This window comes from Pelobates fuscus, chromosome 8, assembly GCF_036172605.1.
Source record: "Pelobates fuscus isolate aPelFus1 chromosome 8, aPelFus1.pri, whole genome shotgun sequence".
Taxonomy (NCBI): domain Eukaryota; kingdom Metazoa; phylum Chordata; class Amphibia; order Anura; family Pelobatidae; genus Pelobates; species Pelobates fuscus.
In genome coordinates, this window is record NC_086324.1 from 79,600,757 (window position 1) to 79,624,649 (window position 23,893).

Consider the following 23,893-nt stretch of genomic DNA (forward strand, 5'->3'; position numbering starts at 1 on the left):
ATAGTTGTTCAAATGTATATTTCTTGTACCATTTATATGAACCACTGTATAACTTGATACCCTCACTGAACTATTGTTCAACGGTTTTGTTCGACTGTTCCACTTGCATTATATGTTCTCAGTTTTACATTCAGTCAACTACTGAACATTTGTAACCAATGCATCACTGATGTTGTAAACCCTTTTCACATGAAAAAATAAAAAAAATTTGAAAATAAAAAAAAAAAAAATATATCTATGAATAAATAAATAAATAAAAATAATACGAAATATACATATGTCCACATACATAATTACATAAATAATTTCATAAATATACACGTAGACGTCAAATATATAAATATGTATATATATTAAAATTCTACGTGCATATTTATGTAATATTTTTACCTAATTAAGTAATTTTAATGATTGCAATTTGAGGGACCTGCCTGCCAACCCAGGCCAAAAGTCCAGATAATTTAATTTGCTAGCACTGTGTTTAACCCTGTAACTTTCTATGACACCCTAAATCCTGTACATGGGGGTACTGTTTTACTCGGGAGACTTCGCTGAACACAAATATTAGTGTTTCAAAACAGTAAAACATATCACAGCGATGATATTGTCAGTGAAAGTGAAGTTTTTTGCATTTTTCACACACAAACAGCTCTTTCACTGAGGATATTATTGCTGTGATATATTTTACTGTTCTGATACACTAATATTTGTGTTCAGCGAAGTCTCCTGAGTATAACAGTACCCCACATGTAGAGTTTTTATAGTGTTTGTGAAAGTTACAGGGTCAAATATAAGGCTTGATTTTACTTTTTTTTTTTTTATTGAAATTTGTCAGATTGGTTAGGTTGCCTTTGAGAGCGTATGGTAGCCAAGGAATGAGAATTAGCCCCATGATGGCATACCATTTGCAAAAGAAGACAACCCAAGGTATTGCAAATGGGGTATGTTCAGCTTTTTTTAGTAGCCACTTAGTCACAAACACCGGCCAAAGTTAGCGTTTTTTGCATTTTTAACACACAAACAAATATAAATGCTAACTTTGGCCAGTGTTTGTGACTAGGTGGCTACTAAAAAAGACTGGACATACCCCATTTTGAATACCCTGGGTTGTCTACTTTAAAAAATATGTACATGTTAGGTGTGTTTCGGGGATTTATGACAGATAACGGTGTAACAATGTCACTATTGATACATTTAAAATATATATATATTGAAACAGCAATTTCCTACTTGTATTTATAGGCCTATAACTTGCAAAAAAAAGCAATAAAGCATGTAAACACTGGGTGTTTTTAAACTCGGGACAAAATTTTGAATCTATTTAGCAGTTTTTTTCATTAGCTTTTGTAGATAAGTAAAAGATTTTTCAAGTAAAAGTCCAAAAACATGTTTTTTTTTTATTTTTCACCATATTGTATTATTTTTTTTAAATACAATATATGACATAATCTAAATACTGGTATGTAAAGAAAGCCCTTCTTGTCGTGAAAAAAACAATATATAACTTGTATGGGAACCGTAAATGAGAGAGCGGAAAATTACAGCTAAACACAAACACCACAAAAGTGTTAAAACTGCTCTGGTCCTTAACGTACAAACATCGCAAAAACAGGCCGGTCCTGAAGGGGTTAAGCATCAGCAAGGTAAACAGTATATAAAGGCTCTTCATTCTGTGTAAGAGCACAACTTGCATAAGCAGATCAACCATCACTGAAAATGGGAAAGGTAAGATTATCTGGATATCATAAATATTGGCAACACAAGAAAGAATGGAAACAATAAACATTTTTTTTAAATTAACAAAAACAAATTAAAAATGTAAATGATTATACTGAATGCCAGCAAACTGTATCTGCTGAACAATTATTTTGGCCAGAAACATGACAACATAATATTCTGTAAACCAGTTTGGGACATTTGCCACCTCATCAAATAAGAATTCATCAGAACACATGCATCACATGTTTACTTTTTTCAGACTCAAGATTAAGATTTTGTCAGTTTTTTAAAGTACTCTCTACAGGGCCGTCTATAATATGAATAGGACCCTAGGCAAAGAATTTTGTTGGGCCCCCTCGGCCCTGCGACCCTCTCAATCCACCAACCCCCCCAATTACGCCCAACCCCCAATCACACTGACATATTGACACATACACACACAGACAGACATATTAAAACATTCACAGATACATAATGACACACACATACACTGACACACAAATATACACTGGCAGACATATTGACACACATTCAGACATACTGACACACACACAGACGCACATACATACACACACAGACACATACACTGACAGATATACTGACACACATAGACACATACACTGACAGACGTATTGAAACACACACACAGACATGCTGACACACACAGGCATACTGACATGCACACAGAAACACTGACACACACACAGGCATACTGACATACACACAGACATACTGACACACAGACATACACATACACATACACACACAGAAACATACACTGACAGATGTACTGACACACACACAGACACATATACTGACAGAAATACTGACACACACACACGGAAAGAAGTATTGACACACACACAGACATGCTGACACACACATACATACTGATATACACACACAGACAAGCTGAAACACACACAGACATACTGACACACACACAGACAGACATACTGACACACATAGAAATACTGACACACACACACTGACAGAAGTATTGACACACACAAAAATACTGACACACATACTGACAGATGTATTGACACACACACAGACATGCTGACACACACAGGCATACTGATATACACACACAGACACACTGAAACACAGACAGACATACTGACACACACACAGACAGACATACTAGCACACACACAGACAGAAATACTGACACACACATACTGACACACACAGACATACTGACACACACAGAGACAGAAATACTGACACACACACAGACATACACACACAAACATACTGACATACATTTAGCCACCCTCCAACCACCCTTACCTTTTCTGGAGGGTGGTTTCCCTGGAGTCCAGTGGCAGGCTGAGGCAGTTGGGAGTTCTCCTCTGAAACTCCCCTCCTCCCTGCCTTTCTCCTCCTGTGCGGCTCTGATCTCCGGTGGGAGGAAGTGACGTGCGACACTCACTTCCTCCCAGCCGGCTGCCGAACAGGAAGGGGCCCGGTCATGCTGTTTAAGCGTAACAGCGCCCGACTGGGCCCCTGCTGACACATGCCCACCGGGTGGCCCTTAGTGCATGGGCCACCCGGGGGCCCTCTTTAGCATGCGGGATGGTGCGGCTCTGTGCAGCCGCACCACCGGGTCCAAGGGGGGATGGGCAAATCGCGGGGCCCACGGAGCAGCTGCTCTGGGGCCCCCCAGGAGCAACTGGGCCTGGGGCAACTGCCCCGTTTGCCCCGCGCTAAAGACGGCGCTGACTCTCTAGTGAATGCCACTATTCACCGTAATAAATTGCTATAATTATGTGAAAGTGAATGCAAGTTCACCAATCGAAAACACAAAATGTACCAAAAACATATATTGCAATTCTGCCCTAAACTTATATGTTTAAGTCCTAGACTTTAATTTTTCAACAGGATAATAGTAGATGTTTCAGGAATCTATAGCATCAAGTAATCAAACCAGAAACATTTTTTTAACTGAACTTATTAACCACTAAAACAATAATAAATTAAGAAATCTAAAATGTTCAAATGTATTGTTATTTCCCAGATTGTCTTCTATGAGGATCGTAACTTCCAGGGTCGCTCTTATGAGTGCAACTCTGAGTGTCCAGATATGTCCTCATATTTTCATCGCTGTAATTCCATTCGAGTGGAGAGTGGAAACTGGATTCTGTATGAGCACACCAACTATAGAGGACACCAGTATTACCTTAGCAGGGGAGAATATCCTAATTTCCAGCAATGGATGGGTTTCAATGACAACATCAGATCTTGCCGTATTAGCCCACAGGTAAAGATATTTACCAAAATAGTTAAGAATCTTACATAAATATGATGCAGTCCAAAAAAACATTATTTTCCAATTATCAATTATTATTGTTTCACCTTTGCAAATATGAACTTTTTTGACTATTATTCATTATTTTATGGAATATATCTTCAATTCACAATTCCATTGTCAGGTAACAGGTGGGTTAACTCTCGTATAGATTTTTGATGGTTACATGAAATTATACAATTACTGTACTCTTTTTGATAAATATTTTTTTCTTCCTAAAGCACCATGGATCATTCACAGTAAAGGTCTTTGAGAGGGAGGATTTCCGAGGTCAGATAATGGAGTTCACTGAAGATTGTCCTAATGTCAATGAGAGATTCCGTTACCATGAAATCCACTCATGCCAGGTGATTGATGGCTACTGGATGTTCTATGAGGAACCAAATTACAAAGGACGCCAGTATTACCTGAGACCTGGAGAGTACAGAAGATATACAGACTGGGGGGCCATAAGCCCAAGAATTGGCTCATTTAGGAGACTTCATCATTTCTAATAAGTTTTATTAATTACTACATCAGCATGTCATTAAGAATATAATAAAAGCTTAAAAAAGTGTCTTTAAGGTCTATATTTGTTTCATTTTCTATTTTTTTGTGGTTTTATACCTTTTACTTTACATGCAAAATGCAAACACTTATTTTAAACCACAGTTCATTAAATAAATTATTAATATAGCAGTGGTTCTTATAAAAACAAATAATGAGTAAGTAATACAGTGTATTATATTATTTTTTAGATATAGTCCCTCAGGAAGTTGAAGTTGTGACAGACAAAATACTTATAGCTTATTTTACTGAAGGCGGTTTGACCAAAAAAAGTAATGGTATTTCTTAAAAGAAGAATGAAAACATTATTTCAACAACTCTGTCATGTATTAAATAACATCTATCGTGTTGTTTTCTGGCATGAATTTTTTCTTTACAGAATATAGTACATTCTTATATATATATATACACATATATATATATATATATATATATATATATATATATATGAACGTACTATATTCTGTAAAGATACTATATATTACGTTATTATTTATACAGCGCCAACAAATTCTGCAGCGCTTTACAATGGGTGGACGAACAGATATGTAGCTGTAACCAGGCAAGTTGGACTCACAGGAACAGAGGGGTTGAGGGCCCTGCTTAATGAGCTTACATGCTAGAGGGAGTGGGGTAAAGTGACACAAAAGGTAAGGATAGTATTAGACTAATAACAGTTGCAATAGAGGAATCAGTCGGGAGCTATTAACAGTTTAATTGATACGCTTTTATGAAGAAATGTTTTTTTAAGGATTTTTTGAAGGAGTGGAGACTGGGTGAGCATCTTATGGAGGAGGGAAGTGAGTTCCACAGGAATGGTGCAGCCCTCAAAAAGCCTTAAAGGTGAGCATCAGAGGTGGGAGTACGGACAGAGGATAGACGTAAATCTTCATCAGAACAAAGGGCCTAGACTTGTGTATTAGGGAGGATAGATAGGTGGGAGCAGCATTATGTAGAGATTTGAAAGCAAGAACCAGACTTTTAAATTGTGCTCTATATCTTACAGGAAGCCAATGTAGGGAATGACAGAAGGGTGAGGCATGGGCGGTGCGGGCAGACAGGATGATGAGCATCGCCGCCACATTCATTATGGAGTGTAACAGTGCAACCTGGGAGCACGTAAGACCACTGAAAAGCAGATTACAGCAGTCAAGGCAAGAAAGGACAGTGGAATGGACCAGCACCTTAGTCGTATCTGGCTTTAAGTAGGGTTGGATGCGCGCAATGTTTTCGAGATGGAAGCAGCAGGATTTGGCGATAGACTGAACATGAGGCATGAAGGAGAGGTAAGAGTCAAAGAGAACACGTAGGCAGCGAGCCTGCGTGGTGGAGCTGATGGTAGCACCGTTGACTTGGAGGGAGACAGACACAGGAGTAGCAACACTTGAGGGAGAAAAGACCAGAATTTCAGTTTTGGTCAAGCTGAGTTTAAGGAAATAGGCAGTCATCCAGTTGGAAATAGCAGAGAGGCAGTCAGAGAAACTAGTCAAGAGGGAAGGGGAGAGATCAGGCGAGGACAGCTAGATTTGGTAGTTGGACGGGGAGTTAGGGTCAAGGTTGGGCTTCTTTAGAATTTGGGTTATAGTTGCATGTTTGAAGGGCGATGGAAATGTGCCAGAGGCGAGAGAGAGATTGCGAATTTTAGTGAGAGGTAGAGAAAGAGAAGAAGACAGAGTACGAATGAGATGCAAGGGATTTGGATCTATGGAGCAGGTTGCGGGGTGCAAGGACTGGAGCAGAGCAGAAACCTCGTCCGCTGTAGTGGGTGCGAATGAACATAGAACATCAGAGGGAGTGAGGTTAGGGGAAGTATTGTAAGGGGAAGAAGAAAGATGAAAGATCTCTTCTCTGATTGTAGCAATCTTGTCAGTGAAGTGAGTTGCAAAGTCTGAGGCGGTCAAGTTAGTAGGTGGAGAAGGAACAATAGGGCGAAGAAGAGAGTTAAATGTGTGAAATAGTCATTTGGGTTCGTTGGAGAGTGTGGTTGTTGCAAAACTAGCCACTTCTTGTGTAAAAGACTAAGTTGGTTTGTGTATTTTGACTTCACAAACAGAACATGGACATATTGTTCGTGAAGTTGAACAAACTACCAAATGAGAGACCACACAGTGGAGTCATGTGTCTCTAATGAAGAATTGACAACATGTGGAAACATGTCAGATGGGTGGTCGCCGTTCGTATGAACGAACACGTGGCGGCAGCCATCTTAGCACACGAAAGCCCAGCAGTGTTTGGTCGTCGAGTGCATGGAACTAAAATCTGACACTTGACCTCACAAACACTGCTGGACTTTCATCTCATTTGTACGTGTACTTCCGTTCGTCCAAACAGAGAGGCGTTCAACTAATTGAAACCACCGACCTCCAGACACACGACTACCCAGTTTATGAATATGTGCATCCATCTGTTTTATTCGTATGAACTCCCGAAAGGAGACCAGTCAAAGCCTCCAATTGTCTGGAACTAATTTGGGACTTCACCTCGTGGCTGACCGGTCCAAGAGTTCACTCGAATGGATTTTCTGTTCTACAGAAGGATCTGAGCTGTATTTAGACAGATTGAGCGCTCAGATCCCAGCTATTCAGTGAAGTGTCTTTTGTAGAGTTCTGATAAATATTATAAGAGTTTTTATGTTTTTAAAATATGTTCTGTACTGGGAGATAATTTAAATAAAGAAGTGTTCTTACGCAATCACCTTCCCAGTACAGAAAAGGATCATGGGAAATTTAACTTTGTTCCCAGTCTTCCACAGGGTCCACCAGGGAAAAAACCTTGGAATGTCATTAAGGAATCCCCTTGCATGGGGATTTGTATAAAGCCGGCTGTGGCTCAATAAAAGTTCAGTTGACTCCCAAAACTGTGTTTCCTCCAGTTGTTGGGGAATGGGATTCGAATTACTACGCTACCCTTTATTTGTATGCTGATTACGTCTACCAGCTGAGATATTGTAGTTTATACTTTTACTCCGCTACAGTGGTTATGAGGGTATTGAAGTAATTTATATTTATATGTGGGTGTATATGTCCTATATGTATAGATCAAAGGTAATAGAGATTCTTGGTGAGTTAGAATGATGGAAAAAAATATGATGAAAGACGTAGACATCCAACTACAACCTTTTACGCTTCACATGTGAAGCCTCTACAGAAACTGCTGGATTTGAATAAGCATTCAACAACACATAACATTCACTGACTCTCAGGATTCATTTATCTGAAAGATCCATTTATGTACATGTTCATATTTAATGGAACATGTACAATGTGTAGATTGTTTTTGTGAGCTACCATCATTTCTAGTTTCCTTTATTAGGCTACGTTGGACTGTTGATACTTAAAGCCTCACAGTAAGATTATGTTTATGCAAAAGCAAATGCTTTGAATGTAAGAAAATAAACATAAAAAAATGGCAAAACAAGGCAACATTTAGCAACCATCAACTTTTACAAGATAATCCTAATTAAACAGTATTGTAACCTCTAAAATTACATGTAATGAAATGGTAGAGTATGTGTATAGTGGCGCTTACAAAAATTATACAGAAATAGTCAAATCAGTGGAGCTGCTACCACCGCTGTAAATACAGGATTTTGGGAAAAATGTAGACTGTTCTTTTAAGTCTGTGTGTATAAATTCAGATTGGACTATCTTTGTGTGTTTATTTGTCCTGGATGTTTATTAAAAAACTTTTTAAGACAAAGTTTCATTTTAAACTTATCAATATCTCTAGAGGGGGCAAATTTTAATCCCTTTTCTAGTAATGACTGTTGGGGTGCTGTAAGAACCCTTTGTGTTAAATTAAATATGCCGTTCTTTTTAGGGTTTAGTGTCTGGTTTTCCTTTCTTTTCTGTATGTTGATTCCTCCTCTAGTTCCCCGTCTTCTGGGCTCCTCAATCTCTTTCCAGGGGATCTTTGTGGATGTATATTCTCTTTGTATTTGCCTCTCATATGTGATGTTAGAAAATCCTCTCCCTGGGGTGATTTTTCTAGATGGTTGTATCTATGAATGGTATGTGGGGAGTTAATTTCTAGAAGTACATCTTTGGTCTGGATATCTATCCTTATTTAACTGGGTGTTTTGATCTTTGTTAATTCTCCCTCTAGGTGTGGGGATATGTTCTTTGTGTGTCCTTCTTGGTGTAATGTGCCTTTTCGCAATTTCTGCATAAGAAAGTGGGTATGCTTCAGATCTTCCATAAGGTCTATATGTGGAAGATTTAGTTTTTTCTGATTCTCTATAGAACTTTGATGTAAAGGGTTTAGATTCAATATGTCTCCTTTCTCTGAGGTGTGTAGTGTGCGGTTCTATAGTTTTCATTTCTATATGATCTATTGTATTTTTAGGGCTATAGTTAGCCCTATTCTCCCTTTGGATCTCTCGTCTATCATCATGGTGTCCCTTGTAAGACCTTACTTGATTCTTGGAGTAATCTGTAGTATCTCGATGATACTTCCTTTTCTTTATTTCAACCACCTTACTTTCTAATTTGTTAAGGTTAGTTTATATTTCCCTAGTTACTCGTTCATTTTCCTGAGGTGTAACATTTGAGATTAAAAGATTCTGTAGTTGGTTAATCTCTATATCTAGCTTAATTAGAGTTCCTTTGCATTTATTTACAATGAACTCCATGAGGCTAAAGGAGAATCCCTCGAGTAGCTCCATCCATTCATTGATAAACTCATCTTCCTCTTGGTCAAAGGAAGTTTTTTTTGTAAACCTAAGACCCCTATGTAGGTGGGTGAAGGTAACTTCTAGCAGACCGGATATTGTTTGGGATCCAAGATTCTCAGCATGTTGGCAGCAAAATAACACATGTACCTGTATTTATCTGTTTTCAGAAGCTTAAATATTAAATTGACAGGATTGGGGAATGTTCTTAACAGCGATATCGGATCCTGACCCTAGTTCACAACATATAGATAATATGCTTATGCAGCCACCTTGTACTTAAAATGGCACATTAAGTCAGAAGAGGAGTTCTTCTTGGGTGGAATCCGCCTAATCACCTACCACAACATAGTTGCCATGATGCTGAAGGGATAATAAGGAAGACCAAAAAAAAAGGTGAAATGAAAGCCCTACTGCGGGACAACAGGCAACATTGAAGAACTGTAGTGATATCTGGAAATGGCAAATCTCAAATAGGTTCACTTTCATCTATCACAGGGTGTGCCTGGTGGAGAATGTGGGCTGTTTCAAAAATGTGTGGGGTACAAGAGGAAATTTTTTGGGAAGAATGGACACATTTTTTCCATGCCTATTATGATCTGTTGTATCTCATAAACAAACTCCACTAGCATTAATGGATTTTTTTCACATACTAGTATGCGTTTCCTAAGCCACTAAAATTTTTACATAGAGACTATGTTTTATGTAGTTGTACAATTCCTGACTGTCTGAGAACAGCCAAGATATTCTTTTGAAGCACATTTGCTTACATTTAATTTGACACAAACCACTTTGGCCTGGAGACAATTATTGAAGCATGACCATAAGTCTGAGACCCTAAGTCATCATATTCTAAACTTCCCATGATCACACATCTTATGAGGTTAATTTGAGGGACTTGTGATGTCCAATTGAGTGCTATTAGCTAATATCTGAATATCAAATTACTATTTTAATTGCTCATATGTTACCACGGAGGAGTAACTAGATGTAGTTTCTGTCTATTGTAGTTTATTCTTATTTTTATTATATTTATTTTTTGCAGTACTACTATTGATTCTCGGTACTGAGTAGCAGTTTATCCTGAGCCTATAGTGCAGCTTGTTTTCATGTCATACTCTCCCTCAGGCTTTCTATATCAAGTATAAACACTTGTAACTGGTTGTCATGTTCTCCCTTTTAAGCTAGCAAATAGTGATGTACCGAACTGTCCGCTGGCGAACAGTTCCCGGCGAAATTAGCGTGTTCGCGTTCGCCGCGGCGGGCGGACACATGCGCAGTTCGATCCGCCCCCTATTCGTCATCATTGGGCAAACTTTGACCCTGTGCCTCTCGGTCAGCAGACACATTCCAGCCAATCAGCAGCACTCCCTCCCTTCCACACCCTCCAACCTCCCTCCCAGCATCCATTTTCGATTCATTCGGAAGATGCATGCTTAGTGAGAGGAGGGAAAGTTTAGCTGCTGTTGATTAGATAGGGAAATTGATAGCTAGGCTAGGGTATTCAGTGTCCACTACAATCCTGAAGGACTCATCTGATCTCTGCTGTAAGGACAGCACCCCAAAAAGCCCTTTTTAGGGCTATAACATCAGGCTGCTTTTTTTTTTTTTTTCCCTGTGTAATGTAATTGCAGGTGCCTGCCTGCCAGCTTCTGTGTGAGGTTCACATTGGATACTGTGCCTACTTGTCCAGTGCCACCACTCATATCTGTTTTAACAAAAAGGTTAAGCTTTACATTTAAAATAAATATTTTTTTTTCACTGTAATAGAAGAGCAGTTGCCTGCCTGCCAGCTTCTGTGTGAGGTTCACATTGGATAATGTGCCCACTTGCCCAGTGCCACCTCTCATATCTGTTTTAACAATTGGTTAAGCTTTAGATTTAAAATAAATAATTTTTTTACACTGTAATAGAAGAGCAGTTGCCTGCCTGACAGCTTCTGTGTCAGGTTGGATGCCTTGCCCATTTGCACAGTCAGTGCCACCACTCATATCTGTTTTAACAATTGGTTAAGCTTTAGATTTTAAATAAATAATTTTTTTCACTGTAATAGAAGAGCAGTTGCCTGCCTGCCAGCTTCTGTGTGAGGTTCACATTGGATTCTGTGCTCACTAGCCCAGTGCCACCACTCATATCTGTTTTAACAATTGGTTAAGCTTTAGATTTAAAATAAATAATTTTTTTCACTGTAATAGAAGAGCAGTTGCCTGCCTGCCAGCTTCTGTGTCAGGTTGGATGCCTTGCCCATTTGCACAGTCAGTGCCACCACTCATATCTGTTTTAACAATAGCTTAAGCTTTAGATTTTAAAGAAATCATTTTTTTCACTGTAATAGAAAAGCAGTTAGTTGTCTGCAAGCATCTGGGTGTCAGGCCTACTTCAGCGTGTGCTCTGCAGACCTGTGCCAGCGTGCTTTGACAGTTGCCAATCATATCTGGTGTCTCTTTAGCGTGTTTTTACAAAGAAAAAAGGTTTCCAGTGTAAGCTAATAGCAGACAGTCAGTGTCCTTCAAGCGGCTCTGTCAGGCCTTCCTTCAGCGTGTGCCCTGCACAACCCTTCCAGCGTACTTTGACAGTTGCCACTCATATCTGGTGTCTCTATAGCGTGCTTTTACAACCAAAATTTTGTTTCCACTGTAATAGAAGAGCAGTTGCCTGCCTGCCAGCTTCTGTGTGAGGTTCACATTGGATACTGTGCCTACTTGCCCAGTGCCACCACTCATATCTGTTTTAACAATTGGTTAAGCTTTACATTTAAAATAAATATTTTTTTTCACTCTAATAGAAGAGCAGTTGCCTGCCTGCCAGCTTCTGTGTGAGGTTCACATTGGATACTGTGCCCACTTGCCCAGTGCCACCACTCATATCTGTTTTAACAATAGCTTAAGCTTTAGATTTTAAAGAAATCATTTTTTTTCACTGTAATAGAAGATCAATTAGTTGTCTGCAAGCGTCTGGGTGTCAGGCCTACTTCAGCGTGTGCTCTGCAGACCTGTGCCAGCGTGCTTTGACAGTTGCCAATCATATCTGGTGTTTCTTTAGCGTGCTTTTACAAAGAAAAAAGGTTTCCAGTGTAAGCTAATAGCAGACAGTCAGTGTCCTTCAAGCGGCTCTGTCAGGCCTTCCTTCAGCGTGTGCCCTGCACAACCCTGCCAGCGTACTTTGACAGTTGCCACTCATATCTGGTTTCTCTATAGCGTGCTTTTACAACCAAAATTTTGTTTCCACTGTAATAGAAGAGCAGTTGCCTGCCTGCCAGCTTCTGTGTGAGGTTCACATTGGATACTGTGCCTACTTGCCCAGTGCCATCACTCATATCTGTTTTAACAATTGGTTAAGCTTTACATTTAAAATAAATATTTTTTTTTCACTGTAATAGAAGAGCAGTTAAATGTCTGCAAGCGTCTGGGTATCAGGCCTACTTCAGCGTGTGCTCTGCAGACCTGTGCCAGCGTGCTTTGACAGTTGCCACTCATATCTTGTGTCTCTATAGCGTGCTTTTACAACCAAAATTTTGTTTCCACTGTAATAGAAGAGCAGTTGCCTGCCTGCCAGCTTCTGTGTGAGGTTCACATTGGATACTGTTCCTACTTGCCCAGTGCCACCACTCATATCTGTTTTAACAATTGGTTAAGCTTTACATTTAAAATAAATATTTTTTTTTCACTGTAATAGAAGAGCAGTTAGTTGTCTGCAAGCGTCTGGGTGTCAGGCCTACTTCAGCGTGTGCTCTGCAGACCTGTGCCAGCGTGCTTTGACAGTTGCCACTCATATCTTGTGTCTCTATAGCGTGCTTTTACAACCAAAATTTAGTTTCCACTGTAATAGAAGAGCAGTTGCCTGCCTGCCAGCTTCTGTGTGAGGTTCACATTGGATACTGTGCCTACTTGCCCAGTGCCACCACTCATATCTGTTTTAACAATTGGTTAAGCTTTACATTTAAAATAATTTTTTTTTTTTCACTGTAATAGAAGAGCAGTTAGTTGTCTGCAAGCGTCTGGGTGTCAGGCCTACTTCAGCGTGTGCTCTGCAGACCTGTGCCAGCGTGCTTTGACAGTTGCCAATCATATCTGGTGTTTCTTTAGCGTGCTTTTACAAAGAAAAAAGGTTTCCAGTGTAAGCTAATAGCAGACAGTCAGTGTCCTTCAAGCGGCTCTGTCAGGCCTTCCTTCAGCGTGTGCCCTGCACAACCCTGCCAGCGTACTTTGACAGTTGCCACTCATATCTGGTTTCTCTATAGCGTGCTTTTACAACCAAAATTTTGTTTCCACTGTAATAGAAGAGCAGTTGCCTGCCTGCCAGCTTCTGTGTGAGGTTCACATTGGATACTGTGCCTACTTGCCCAGTGCCATCACTCATATCTGTTTTAACAATTGGTTAAGCTTTACATTTAAAATAAATATTTTTTTTTCACTGTAATAGAAGAGCAGTTAAATGTCTGCAAGCGTCTGGGTATCAGGCCTACTTCAGCGTGTGCTCTGCAGACCTGTGCCAGCGTGCTTTGACAGTTGCCACTCATATCTTGTGTCTCTATAGCGTGCTTTTACAACCAAAATTTTGTTTCCACTGTAATAGAAGAGCAGTTGCCTGCCTGCCAGCTTCTGTGTGAGGTTCACATTGGATACTGTTCCTACTTGCCCAGTGCCACCACTCATATCTGTTTTAACAATTGGTTAAGCTTTACATTTAAAATAAATATTTTTTTTTCACTGTAATAGAAGAGCAGTTAGTTGTCTGCAAGCGTCTGGGTGTCAGGCCTACTTCAGCGTGTGCTCTGCAGACCTGTGCCAGCGTGCTTTGACAGTTGCCACTCATATCTTGTGTCTCTATAGCGTGCTTTTACAACCAAAATTTAGTTTCCACTGTAATAGAAGAGCAGTTGCCTGCCTGCCAGCTTCTGTGTGAGGTTCACATTGGATACTGTGCCTACTTGCCCAGTGCCACCACTCATATCTGTTTTAACAATTGGTTAAGCTTTACATTTAAAATAAATATTTTTTTTTCACTGTAATAGAAGAGCAGTTAGTTGTCTGCAAGCGTCTGGGTGTCAGGCCTACTTCAGCGTGTGCTCTGCAGACCTGTGCCAGCGTGCTTTGACAGTTGCCACTCATATCTGGTGTCTCTTTAGCGTGTTTTTACAAAGAAAAAAGGTTTCCAGTGTAAGCTAATAGCAGACAGTCAGTGTCCTTCAAGCGGCTCTGTCAGGCCTTCCTTCAGCGTGTGCCCTGCACAACCCTGCCAGCGTACTTTGTCAGTTGCCACTCATATCTGGTGTCTCTATAGCGTGCTTTTACAACCAAAATTTTGTTTCCACTGTAATAGAAGAGCAGTTGCCTGCCTGCCAGCTTCTGTGTGAGGTTCACATTGGATACTGTGCCTACTTGCCCAGTGCCACCACTCATATCTGTTTTAATAATTGGTTAAGCTTTACATTTAAAATAAATATTTTTTTTTCACTGTAATAGAAGAGCAGTTAGTTGTCTGCAAGCGTCTGGGTGTCAGGCCTACTTCAGCGTGTGCTCTGCAGACCTGTGCCAGCGTGCTTTGACAGTTGCCACTCATATCTTGTGTCTCTATAGCGTGCTTTTACAACCAAAATTTTGTTTCCATTGTAATAGAAGAGCAGTTGCCTGTCTGCCAGCTTCTGTGTGAGGTTCACATTGGATACTGTGCCTACTTGCCCAGTGCCACCACTCATATCTGTTTTAACAATTGGTTAAGCTTTACATTTAAAATAAATATATTTTTTTCACTGTAATAGAAGAGCAGTTAGTTGTCTGCAAGCGTCTGGGTGTCAGGCCTACTTCAGCGTGTGCTCTGCAGACCTGTGCCAGCGTGCTTTGACAGTTGGCACTCATATCTTGTGTCTCTATAGCGTGCTTTTACAACCAAAATTTTGTTTCACTTTAATAGAAGAGCAGTTGCCTGCCTGCCAGCTTCTGTGTGAGGTTCACATTGGATACTGTGCCTACTTGCCCAGTGCCACCACTCATATCTGTTTTAACAATTGGTTAAGCTTTATATTTAAAATAAATATTTTTTTTTCACTGTAATAGAAGAGCAGTTAGTTGTCTGCAAGCGTCTGGGTGTCAGGCCTACTTCAGCGTGTTCTCTGCAGACCTGTGCCAGCGTGCTTTGACAGTTGCCACTCATATCTGGTGTCTCTTTAGCGTGCTTTTACAAAGAAAAAAGGTTTCCAGTGTAAGCTAATAGCAGACAGTCAGTGTCCTTCAAGCGGCTCTGTCAGGCCTTCCTTCAGCGTGTGCCCTGCACAACCCTGCCAGCGTACTTTGACAGTTGCCACTCATATCTGGTGTCTCTATAGCGTGCTTTTACAACCAAAATTTTGTTTCCACTGTAATAGAAGAGCAGTTGCCTGCCTGCCAGCTTCTGTGTGAGGTTCACATTGGATACTGTGCCTACTTGCCCAGTGCCACCACTCATATCTGTTTTAACAATTGGTTAAGCTTTACATTTAAAATAAATATTTTTTTTTCACTGTAATAGAAGAGCAGTTAGTTGTCTGCAAGCGTCTGGGTGTCAGGCCTACTTCAGCGTGTGCTCTGCAGACCTGTGCCAGCGTGCTTTGACAGTTGCCACTCATATCTGGTGTCTCTTTAGCGTGCTTTTACAAAGAAAAAAGGTTTCCAGTGTAAGCTAATAGCAGACAGTCAGTGTCCTTCAAGCGGCTCTGTCAGGCCTTCCTTCAGCGTGTGCCCTGCACAACCCTGCCAGCGTACTTTGACAGTTGCCACTCATATCTGGTGTCTCTATAGCGTGCTTTTACAACCAAAATTTTGTTTCCACTGTAATAGAAGAGCAGTTGCCTGCCTGCCAGCTTCTGTGTGAGGTTCACATTGGATACTGTGCCTACTTGCCCAGTGCCACCACTCATATCTGTTTTAATAATTGGTTAAGCTTTACATTTAAAATAAATATTTTTTTTTCAATGTAATAGAAGAGCAGTTAGTTGTCTGCAAGCGTCTGGGTGTCAGTCTTACTTCAGCGTGTGCTCTGCAGACCTGTGCCAGCGTGCTTTGACAGTTGCCACTCATATCTTGTGTCTCTATAGCGTGCTTTTACAACCAAAATTTTGTTTCCACTGTAATAGAAGAGCAGTTGCCTGCCTGCCAGCTTCTGTGTGAGGTTCACATTGGATACTGTGCCTACTTGCCCAGTGCCACCACTCATATCTGTTTTAACAATTGGTTAAGCTTTACATTTAAAATAAATATTTTTTTTCACTGTAATAGAAGAACAGTTAGTTGTCTGCAAGCGTCTGGGTGTCAGGCCTACTTCAGCGTGTGCTCTGCAGACCTGTGCCAGCGTGCTTTGACAGTTGCCACTCATATCTGGTGTCTCTTTAGCGTGCTTTTACAAAGAAAAAAGGTTTCCAGTGTAAGCTAATAGCAGACAGTCAGTGTCCTTCAAGCGGCTCTGTCAGGCCTTCCTTCAGCGTGTGCCCTGCACAACCCTGCCAGCGTACTTTGACAGTTGCCACTCATATCTGGTGTCTCTATAGCGTGCTTTTACAACCAAAATTTTGTTTCCACTGTAATAGAAGAGCAGTTTCCTGCCTGCCAGCTTCTGTGTGAGGTTCACATTGGATACTGTGCCTACTTGCCCAGTGCCACCACTCATATCTGTTTTAACAATTGGTTAAGCTTTACATTTAAAATAAATATTTTTTTTCACTGTAATAGAAGAGCAGTTAGTTGTCTGCAAGCGTCTGGGTGTCAGGCCTACTTCAGCGTGTGCCCTGCAGACCTGTGCCAGCGTGCTTTGACAGTTGCCACTCATATCTTGTGTCTCTATAGCGTGCTTTTACAACCAAAATTTTGTTTCCACTGTAATAGAAGAGCAGTTGCCTGCCTGCCAGCTTCTGTGTGAGGTTCACATTGGATACTGTGCCTACTTGCCCAGTGCCACCACTCATATCTGTTTTAACAATTGGTTAAGCTTTACATTTAAAATAAATATTTTTTTTTCACTGTAATAGAAGAGCAGTTAGTTGTCTGCAAGCGTCTGGGTGTCAGGCCTACTTCAGCGTGTGCTCTGCAGACCTGTGCCAGCGTGCTTTGACAGTTGCCACTCATATCTTGTGTCTCTATTGCGTGCTTTTACAACCAAAATGTAGTTTCCACTGTAATAGAAGAGCAGTTGCCTGCCTGCCAGCTTCTGTGTGAGGTTCACATTGGATACTGTGCCTACTTGCCCAGTGCCACCACTCATATCTGTTTTAACAATTGGTTAAGCTTTACATTTAAAATAAATATTTTTTTTCACTGTAATAGAAGAGCAGTTGCCTGCCTGCCAGCTTCTGTGTGAGGTTCACATTGGATACTGTGCCTACTTGCCCAGTGCCACCACTCATATCTGTTTTAACAATTGGTTAAGCTTTACATTTAAAATAAATAATTAGTTTTCACTGTAATAGAAGAGCAGTTGCCTGCCTGCCAGCTTCTGTGTCAGGTTGGATGCCTTGCCCATTTGCACAGTCAGTGCCACCACTCATATCTGTTTTAACAATAGCTTAAGCTTTAGATTTTAAAGAAATCATTTTTTTTCACTGTAATAGAAGATCAGTTAGTTGTCTGCAAGCATCTGGGTGTCAGGCCTACTTCAGCGTGTGCTCTGTAGACCTGTTCCAGCGTGCTTTGACAGTTGGCAATCATATTTGGTGTCTCTATAGCGTGCTTTTAAAACCAAAATTATTTTTTTCACTGTTATAGATTGAATAGCAGTTACTTGTCTTCAAGCGGCTCTGTCAGTCCTTCCTTCAGCGTGTGCTCTGCAGAACTGTTCCAGTGCACATTGCCAATCATATCTGGTCTCACAGTAGCTTGCACGCATAGTACCACTAATCCCAAAAAAAATGACAGGCAGAGGCAGGCCACCCCGCAGGGGCCGTCGTGGTCGTGGTGCTGTGATTCCCTTTTGCCCTAGAATAATGCCCAGTTTTCAGAAGCCACGTACCCTGAACTTGAAAAGTTCTGAGGACTTAGTTGACTGGCTAACACAGGACACCCAATCTTGTACAGCCTCCGCTCGGAACCTTGACGCACCATCCTCCTCCAGCTTAGCTTCAGGCACCTCTCAAGATACCACTCACCCGCCTGCCACCACCACCAAAACTAGCACCACAGCCGCTTTACTTGGTATGTCAGAGGAGTTATTCACACACCCGTTTGAAGAAATGAGTGATGCGCAACCATTATTGCTAGAGGATGTAGATAACAGGGATATGTCTCAGGCAGGCAGCATTAAACACATGGAGGTACAGTGTGATGATGATGATGTTGTACCCGCTGCTGCTTCTTTTTCTGAGTTGTCAGATACAAGCGAAGCGGTTGATGAGGACGATGCGTCCATGGATGTCACGTGGGTGCCCGCTCGGCAAGAAGAAGAACAGGGCGAAAGTTCAGATAGGGAGACAGAGAGGAGGAGGAGACGAGTTGGAAGCAGGGGGGGGTCGTCGCAAGGAGCTAGTGGCACAGTCAGACAGCATGCATCGGCACCCGGGGTCAGCCCGACAGCACGCCAATCAACGCATACTGTGTCCACCACCAGAATGCCGTCATTGCAGAGCTCAGCAGTGTGGCATTTTTTTTGTGTGTCTGCCTCTGACAACAGCGATGCCATTTGCAACCTGTGCCAAAGGAAACTGAGTCGTGGGAGGTCCAACACCCACCTAGGTACAACTGCTTTGCGTAGGCACATGATCTCACATCACAAACGCCTATGGGATCAACGCATGAGTACAAGCAACACGCCTACTCTAAGCCGCCATCCTCCTCCTGGTCCAGCATCTTCAGCCACGTCAACCACTGCTGTCCTTCTTGCCCCCTCTCAACCATCCGCCACTCCGTCTCCCGCCTTGAGCAGTTCCCGCTCATCTGCCCACAGTCATGTGTCTGTCAAGGACATGTTTGAGCGTAAGAAGCCAATGTCACCAAGTCACCCCCATGCCCAGCGTCTGACAGCTGGCTTGTCCGAACTATTAGCCCGCCAGCTTTTACCATACAATCTGGTTGAGTCTGAGGCGTTCAAAAAATTTGTAGCTATTGGGACACCGCAGTGGAAGGTACCCGGACGGAATTTCTTTTCACAAAAGGCAATCCCCAACTTGTACTCAATTGTGCAAAAGGAAGTCATGGCATGTCTGGCACACAGTGTTGGGGCAAGGGTCCATCTGACCACTGATACCTGGTCTGCAAAGCATGGTCAGGGCAGGTATATCACCTACACTGCGCATTGGGTAAACCTGCTGACGGCTGACAAGCAAGGAATGCGTGGCATTGCAGAGGAGTTGGTGACACCGCCACAAATTGCAGGCAGTCCTGCTGCCACCTCCTCTACTCCTCCTACTCCATCCTCTTCCATAACCTCCTCGGCTGAGTCCTCTTGTGCCGCTGCTTCTTGCTCCACATCAACGGCACCCCCCCAGCTCCACAGGTACTATTCCACATCCCGGATAGGGCAGTGTCACGCCGTCTTGGGTTTGACTTGCTTGAAAGCAGAGAGTCACACCGGACAAGCACTCCTGTCCGCCCTGAACGCACAGGTGGAAAAGTGGCTGACTCCGCAGCAACTGGATATCGGCAAAGTGGTGTGTGACAATGGAAAAAATTTGATAGCGGCATTGAAGTTGGGCAAGTTGACACATGTGCCGTGCATGGCACATGTGTGTAATCTGATCGTACAACGCCTTGTGCATAAGTACACAGGCTTACAGGACGTCCTGAAGCAGACCAGGAAGGTGTGTGGCCATTTCAGGCGTTCCTACACGGCCATGGCTCACTTTGCCGATATCCAGCGGCGAAACAACATGCCAGTGAGGCGCTTGATTTGCGACAGCCCTACACGTTGGAATTCAACACTCCTAATGTTCAACCGCCTGCTCCAACAAGAAAAAGCTGTTAATGAATATTTGTATGACCGGGGTGCTAGGACAGCCTCTGGGGAGCTGGGAATTTTTTTGCCACGTTACTGGACGCTCATGCGCAATGCCTGTAGGCTCATGCGTCCTTTTGAGGAGGTGACAAACCTAGTCAGTCGCAGTTGTGTGTGTGCGTGTGTATGGCTGTCTGCCTGTGTGTGTGTGTGTGACAGGGTGAAGATTTCTTGCACATGGGTGTGACAGGGTGAAGATTTCTTGCACAGGGCGCCCAAAGGCCTAAGGCTGGCCCTGCGCATGGGTCAGTGGCTCTGCACCAGACTTCCCTCCAATTGATCAAAGTTAAAGGATTTCAAGTGGACTGATTACAATTACAGGGCCTCTAAAGAGTCCTGTATTGTTATTTATCGTCACTACCTTCCCGCGTCGGGAGTGGGTCATTTGCGCCCCTGCTGCCTTCCTTGCATGTGGTAGCTGTTTGTCAGGGATTTGTCAATCCATATCTGCCAAGTGACCCTATGTAGGGGTAAAAGTCCCTATTCTGCTCTGTGTCAGTGTGTATCATGGTCTCTGTGGACAGGGAACAGTCTCTATTCTGCTCTGTGTCAGTGTGTATCATGGTGTCAGACCTTCCGGCATTCGCTAACCGTGGACTTCCGGGTAGACGGTACACTCCCCCTCCTCTGACGCGGTCGCTCCCAGGATACATAGGGAGACCGCGTCAACACCACAGTGCTGGATCAACTTGAAAGCTCCCGCGAAACTTCAAAACTGAATTACTTATTACCTCTACTGTGTATCGGACACGGACTGTTTAATCGTTTACCCTCCTTCTCCTCTCCTACGACCTCGGTACTGTTTTTGGATATTCTCTTGCCTGCTGTAACTCGATCCACTGTGGGAATCTATCTCACCAATTTGGACTATCACTCCTACAAAAGCTAAGTAAAACAAATTGGCTCAAGCTGGATAATACCTATCTTGCATCTCTGCTTGCTCACTATCACCTCCACCTAAACTAATAACTCTGTTTCCAATAATTACTAATCAATCAACTGCCATTTATTATATCTATTTGGGAACTCCTCTCTGGTTGGACTAATTTTGCCTTATCCTAAACCCACTGCATCTCTGCTGCTGCTTATTTTCTGCCAGGAATTAAAGAGACAGTTCGAATTGATTATTTCTTTATTTAAAGTAATAAAACATTCTCAGTTTCAGTTATCTTCAGTTGTGTTCCATCTTGTCAATAATTGAGCGTTACAGATTGATCCAGCCCTCTAATGGATCCAGCAGATCTCACTTCTGAAATCACTAGATTGAACCAAAGAGTGGATACGCTTACTCAAGGCATGCAAGATCTACAGATCACCAATGAACGAATCCTTACTTATGTAAGGGACTTGCAAACACATACTCCTCATACAGTTACACACTCGGCTAGTGACCCTGCTGTCTCCAACCCCGAAAAGTTTTCTGGAGACAGGTCCCAATACAGAGAATTTCTCAATTCTTGCAAATTGTTGATTGCCTTAAAACCTAGATCATATCCCACCGAAAGATCTAAGGTTTGTTCTGTTATTTCATTTTTAAGAGGTGAACCCATGGCCTGGGCTCATTCCTTTCTGGAGAATGATGACCCCATATTGGATTCTCTGGATGAATTCTTTGAAGCCATGTCTCTTCTTTATGAAGACCCTAATAAACAAGCGACTGCAGATCTAACCATTAGAACACTGCAGCAAAGAAACAGGCCTGTCGAAGATTACATTGCTGAATTCAAACGATGGGCACCAGAAACTCAGTGGAATGACATAACCCTACGTAACCAGTTCCGTATTGGGTTATCTGAAGCTGTCAAGGATGAACTCTCCAGAACTGAACTACCTACTACACTGAATACTCTGATCCAACTGTCAATCAGCATTGACAGACGACTTAGGGAAAGAAAAGCTGAGAAATCACTCACTAGCTCCCTATGGAAAAAACCCTTCACTTCTTCAAGGGCACCTGAAAAACCTATAACTCCCACAGAACCTATGGAAATAGGGGTTTTGAGAAGTCCTCTTACTCCAGAAGAGAGAACCAGAAGAAGACAAATGAACCTCTGCATGTACTGTGCTTCACAAGAACATGTGGTCCCAGAATGTCCTCTATTGAAACGTCCAAGAGGCGGTAAGCATGGTTCTACCACGACTGTAATGAGTGTACTTCCTTCTAAACCAACCTCTCATTTCTCCTCTGTTTCTCTCATATTACAGTGGGACAAAGAAAGAATTACGACTGAGGCCATTATTGATTCCGGTGCTAATGGGGTGTTCCTGGACTCATCCTTTGTAACAAAAAATAAAATTCCTTGTGTTCAAAAACGTAATTCCGTCTCTGTCAGAGTTATTGATGGCTCCTTAATATCCTCGGGGCCCATTCGCTTTGAAACTGTCCCTTTAAGAACTACTACTAATTATGTCCATTCTGAATTTCTTGTTTTTGATGTTATCAATTCTCCTCTTTATCCAATTATATTAGGAATCGACTGGTTAAGGACTCACAACACACATATTACATGGGCTCCTTTCTCTCTCACCTTTAACTCTGCATATTGTAAGGGAACATGTCTACAACACATCCCCATTTTACAAGTTACTGAAGAATCCACTATACCTTCCATCTATTCTGAGTTCGCCGATGTATTCAGTAAAAAGGAAGCGGAGACACTTCCTCCTCATCGACCCTATGATTGTCCGATTGACCTTGTTCCTGGTGCTCCTATCCCTTTTGGACACATTTATCCTCTCTCCGAATCAGAGTTAAAAACCCTCAAGGAATACCTGGATGAAAACCTCCGTAAGGGGTTCATTAGACCTTCCTGTTCACCAGCCGCTTCCAGCATGTTTTTTGTGAGAAACAAGGACCAGACTATACGCCCCATCATTGATTACAGGTCTTTAAATAAAATAACTATCAAGTATCGTTACCCTCTTCCCCTGATCAATGAGTTGATCGAAAGATTAAGAACAGCTACCATCTACACTAAACTTGACCTTCGTGGGGCATATAACCTTGTTAGAATCAAGGCCAATGATGAATGGAAAACGGCGTTCAGGACCCGATATGGCCTTTACGAGTATCTTGTCATGCCCTTCGGGCTCTGTAACGCCCCTGCAACCTTTCAGCATTTCATAAACGATATCTTCAGAGATCTCCTAGATGTTTGTGTCATCATTTACTTAGATGATATTCTCATCTACTCCAACAACCTTGAGGAACACAGGAAACACGTGAGATGGGTATTATCCAGATTAAGAACACACAAATTATACGCAAAACCAGAAAAATGTATTTTCGAGGTTAATGAAATCACCTTTTTGGGATACGTTATCTCCCCTCATTCAATAAGTATGGATACCTCCAAAATAGATTGTATTGTCAATTGGTCTACTCCTACTAATACAAAGGACTTACAACGTTTTCTTGGATTCGCCAACTTCTACAGGAAGTTCATTAAAAACTACTCCAATGTTGCTCATCCACTTAACCTGCTCAATAGCAGTAAACGTTCCTTTGCTTGGAACGAAAAGGCTCAAGCAGCCTTTGATGAATTAAAACGGAGATTTACAAGTGCCCCCATTCTCCAACTCCCGAATCCTGCTTTTCTCTACGTCATGGAAACAGATGCTTCTGACACAGCTATCGGGGCTGTCCTTTCTCAACACCAAACGCCTCAAGATCCTCTCCATCCAGTAGCTTT

At 41.9% G+C, this 23,893-nt stretch overlaps 1 protein-coding gene across 2 annotated transcripts in view; it reads left to right on the forward strand.

Annotated features, from left to right (window-relative positions):
- Window positions 1-1,625: 1,625 nt before the first annotated feature.
- LOC134571635 (gamma-crystallin-3-like) overlaps window positions 1,626-23,893 on the forward strand; it is a 51,966-nt gene continuing 29,698 nt past the window's right edge. Inside the window, exons 1-3 of one of the 2 annotated variants that reach the window (XM_063430109.1) lie at window positions 1,626-1,725; window positions 3,743-3,985; window positions 4,255-4,527. In XM_063430109.1, coding sequence (XP_063286179.1) covers window positions 1,717-1,725; window positions 3,743-3,985; window positions 4,255-4,527 — 525 coding nt within the window. In that variant the 5' untranslated portion in view covers window positions 1,626-1,716. Of the gene's footprint in view, window positions 1,726-3,742; window positions 3,986-4,254; window positions 4,528-23,893 lie in introns of those variants that run through there. The other variant, XM_063430107.1, reaches the window with a different exon arrangement.